Genomic DNA, 4,705 nt, shown 5'->3' on the forward strand with positions numbered 1-4,705 from the left:
AACGCCTGCTATCTCAGCCCTATAGACCGACCCCTCCTCGCCCCATAAGATCCTCGCCTCAGTCCATAATGACTCCCTTCAGCCCCACAGACACTCACCCATGAACCCCCCCTCAGCCTCGTAGATCCCTCAAGCCCCCACGAGACACCCCCCCCCCATAGGACCCCCTTCCAGCTTGCAGGACCTCCTTACCGCACGACCCCCGCGTCAGCACAGCCAAGGTAAGTCCCCCCCGTCAGCCATCCAGGACCCCTCCCCACCATCACTCACCCCCCCCCTCAGCGTCATACGACCCTCTCGCCTCAGCCCAAGCCCCCACCCCACCCATAGACTCAACCCCATAGACACCCCCCCCCAACCCCAATACTGACCCCCCACCCGTCGAGCCCATAGACTCTCCCTCAGACCCCGCATAGACTCTCCTCAGCCCCTATACTGACCATCCCCCCGTCAGGCCCCCCTCGACCCCCAGCCCCATAGACCCCCCCAGCCCCATAGACCCCCACCCCTCAGCCTCCATAGACACCCTCCTGCAGCCCCACAGACTCCCCGCCACCACCAGTAGACCCCCTTTCAGCCCATAGACCCCCCCCCAGCCCCATCAGACCGCCCTCACCCCCATATATCCACTTCCCAGCCCCATAGAGCCCCCCTCATCTCATAGACCCCCCCCCCACGCCCATAGACCTCCCTCAGCCCCATGCCCTCCCTCTTAGCCCATAGACGCCCCCCCTCAGCCCAAATAACCTACATCAGCCCCCATAGACACCTCCTCACGCCCCCACCAGCTCGAAACACACCCACGATAAGCAGAGTTGAGCAAATGCAAGGGAGCGGGATCTGGCTGTCTCGCTTCTGCCCATTGCTTTGCCCCAGCCCTGTGCGTCTAGTCTCTCACTTCCCCCTCTCCACACTTCTTCTGGGGCATCCATGCCCGTATGCCCTTGCGAGCTCAGCGGCGGTGGTTCCGTGGGCACGATACGCTCACCTCAGCACCCATCATTGATTCGCATGCCTCCAGAGCCCTTACCATTGTGGTCTCAGTTAACTTTGGTGAGGTTTGTTCCCTCCTGTCGTGCGCCCTTAACATGTTCTTCTCATTATACAGCTTATATTCAGGGAGAGGAAATTGGAAAGGGAGGTGGGATGGGGGGCTTCCGAGCTGCAGGACAACCCATAACTGGCCGCCCCCCAAGAGGACCCGTAAGCTGCCCCCTCCCAGGCGCACCCATAACTGCCTCCCCCCAAGACCCCCATAAACTGCCCCCCCCGCCCAGGGCCCTTTACTGCCCTCTCTCCTATCGAGCCGCTGCTTAACTGCCCCCAGTGCCCCCCATGAAGCTGCCACCCCCCAAGATCCCCATACTGCCCCCCCCCAAGGCCCTTAACTTTCCACTTCGCCCTCGCCTTGAGCGCCCGGATAACCTGCTCCCCCCCCCATGCAGCCCAGCAGTAGTGCGCCCCCAAGGCCCTTAACTGCCCCCCTTGAGCCACCATTGAGCAGTGCCTCCCCCCTCCCACCAACCCCCATCAACGTCCCAACGGGAGCTCAGGGCCTGTTTAACTCGCCTCCCTCCCCCCAGGACCCCATCGGAACTACCCCCAAGCCGCCCTTAAACTGCCCCCCCCCAGCGCCCATAGAACTGCCCCCCAACGAGCCCTTAACTGCCCCCTCAGCCAATAAGCCCCATTAACTGCCCCCCCCAAGGCCCCAGTAACTGCCCCCCCGAAGGACTTAATGCCCCTCCATGAGCCCCATAACTGCCCCCCCAAGCAGCCCCATAACTGCCCGCCCCCAAGAGCCCAATCAACTGCCCCCCCGAAGAGCAGCCGCCAGCATGAAACTGGCCCCCAAAGCCCTTAACTGCCTCCCCCCCCTTGGAGCCCCATAATGCCCCCCCAAGCCTTTAACTGCCCCCCCACCGCAAAGAGCCCCAAATCTGCCCACCCAGGACCCATAACTAGCCTCCCCCAAGAGCCAGACCCATAACTCCCACCGCCCAAAAGGCCCTTAAACTTCCCCACCCCCTCCCTTGAGCCCCATAAACCTGCATCCCCCACCGCCCTTGAGCCGCATAAGTGCCCCCAAGGCCCTTAACTGTCCCCACTTGACGCCCAATCATACTCGCCTCCCCCTGTCCCCCCCCAGCCCCCATACCCACTGCCCCCGCCCCGGGCCTCTAACTGCCCCCCCCCAAGACCTCGCCATAACTACCCACCCCCCCAAGGCCCTTAACTGCCCCCCCTTGAGCCCCAAAACAGACGCCCCCATCACAACTCGCCCCCCCGAAAACCGCCCCTTACACGCCCCACCCAAGAGACCCCAAATCACTGCAACCCCCCAGCGCCTTAACTAATACTAGAGCCCCATCACACAACGGCCCTACAACTCGCGCCACCTTGGAGCCCCCATAACCCGCCCCCCCACCCATAACTGCCTCCCCCACGACCCCAATAAGTCTGCCCTCCCAGCCAAGGACTATAACGTGCCGCCCCGCCCCAAGATCCCCATAACTGCGCCCATCCAACAAGCCCCCTCCCGACCATAGACTGCCCCCTTTCCCCCGCCCAACTGCCCCCCCCCCATGCCCGATCTCTCGCACCGCTCAGACTGATTTTATTAGTCTGAACACACAGCTCCGTACCCAGGCAAGTACCGCCTCAGTCGTGGGGCATCCCCCCCCCTTAACAAGACAGCCCAGTGGCTTTATTTATAACTATAATAGAGGGGGGGGGGATCCTTGAGGACCCACCCGCGTCCGTTCTGTCCGTCTCAGCTCTGTGTTGTTGGCTGCCTTTTCCCATGGTCCCGGACAGCAACCTCGCTACTGGCTCCATCAATCACTCCGAGGGGGGGTCAGCGCTGTCGGCGGCACTAGCCACAAACCCCTGCCCCCCATGCCCCATCAGCCTCCCCTTCCTCCAACCAGCCCGCCCATGCCCATTCCCCCCATCGCCCTCTCTTCCCAACCCCCCCCATGCCCATTCCCCCATCCGCCTCACCCTTCTCTCGCAGCCCCCCCCCATCTTCCCCCAACCCCCCATCCCCCTCCTTCTCGCAACCACCCCCCCATCTCCATCACCCCCCCACCTGACGGGGTCTATGGGGCTGGGGGGTCACGGTGCGGCCTAGTGGGGGGGGCGGGCCTGAGGAAGGCCGCACCAACGGGACCGGGCCTGAGGGGGGGCTCCAAGCGGGCACAGCCACCTCAGGACCCCCGAGGCCGCCCCATGAGCTCCTCCCTGCCCTCAGCCGACCACCACGACCCCCATAAGGACACCCAGACCCTATAAGGCCCCATAAGGCCCTACAAGACCCTACATGGCCCTACAAGGCCCGAGCGACCCCCGCCGCTCCACACACGACGCTGCCCTGAGGAGAAAGGCGGCCCGCCCCCAGCGCCTCCTCCTATTGGCTACCGCCACTTGGCGCCTCCGCCCCTCCGGCCTTCCCATTGGTTGCTCGCGCCGTCACTCATCGACGAGTGTTAACACCTACTTATGCGCCGCCACGCCCCCTCCTCGCTCCTATTGGCCGAGCGCGCTGTCACTCCTCCCCAAACCCCTCCCCCGCTGCGCTACCATTGGCTGAACATCCCGCTCCTCGCCCCCGCCCCCCGCCGCCGCCATTGGCCCGCAGAGCTGCCAATTCCCCCCTAGATCCCGCCCCCATCCTGCCCCCCATTCATCCCGGTCCCGGTTCCGTTACCTGCCCGTTGAGCTGCCCGTTGAGCTGCTCAACCCTCCCGTTCTCTCCCCTCCTCTCCGACCCTCCGCCTCTCCTCCAAATCCAGGCCTACAACGCGCAGGCGCCGCCGACCCCGCATTGCGCATGCGCATCCCTCCCTCACCTCCCCCCTTTCCCTCTATCTCACTCTGCGCATGCGCTGTTTACTTGGGCGCTGCCGGCCGGGCCGCCCCGATTCGCCGCCGTTTGAACCGGACCCGCCGCCTCCGCCGCCTCCCGTTGTGATTGAGCACAGAGCGCTGAGCTGGGAACCCGCCGCTGGGAAGAGCTGAGTGACGGCGGGCTGGGCCAATAGGGATCGAGATGCGGTTCCGCTAGCCAATCAGAGAGAGGAGAGGGGCGGGATCGGGGGACGGAGAGCCAATCGGAAGAGAGATGGGGAGTCGCCGGGTCGGAGCGGGAAAAGCGGAGCGGGGCGGAACCGCGCCAGCCTCATCCAATCACCAACGAGCAGAGGCGGGATCTCCCTCCATCCCACCAATCATCTGCGGAGGCGCGGGCGGAGCGGCAGTCGCTCTGACCAATGAGAAGCAGCGCGGGGGAGCCGGCGGGCGAGCGTCGTCCAATAGGATCATCCGGAGGGCGGGACTTCAGCGGGGGCGGCGGAGTGAGGCGGCGGCGCTCTGGTCGCTCGGCCCCTTTCTGTGTCGGCGCGTCGCAGAGGGAGCATCGCGCCCAGCCGCCGCACACTGCGCCGTCCCGGCCCCTCGCCGCCATCATGGCCAAGTCGGAGGTGAGCCCCCCCCCTTCCTCCATCCCCCCGTTCATTCCCCGCCGTCACACCGCGGCCTTCCCCGCCCCCCGCCGCTCCGTTGGGCGCCGAGCGGGCCTGACGCGCTGCGCATGCGCGGGCCTAACGCCTCGCGGCTTGTGCGCATGCGCCGGCTGCTCGCTGCGCGCCGGGGGGACTCGGTGGCGCATGCGCAGCGCGGGACCTCGATCCCTCAGCCCCCCCCC

General features: G+C 65.7%; 1 protein-coding gene across 1 annotated transcript in view; it reads left to right on the forward strand.

Annotated features, from left to right (window-relative positions):
* Window positions 1-4,325: 4,325 nt before the first annotated feature.
* LOC107307582 (heterogeneous nuclear ribonucleoprotein A1-like) overlaps window positions 4,326-4,705 on the forward strand; it is a 12,089-nt gene continuing 11,709 nt past the window's right edge. The window contains exon 1 of the mRNA XM_015851100.2: window positions 4,326-4,481. Coding sequence (XP_015706586.1) covers window positions 4,467-4,481 — 15 coding nt within the window. The 5' untranslated portion in view covers window positions 4,326-4,466. The remainder of the gene's footprint in view (window positions 4,482-4,705) is intronic.

This window comes from Coturnix japonica, unplaced genomic scaffold (assembly GCF_001577835.2).
Source record: "Coturnix japonica isolate 7356 unplaced genomic scaffold, Coturnix japonica 2.1 chrUnrandom687, whole genome shotgun sequence".
In the NCBI taxonomy this organism is placed as follows: Eukaryota; Metazoa; Chordata; class Aves; order Galliformes; family Phasianidae; genus Coturnix; species Coturnix japonica.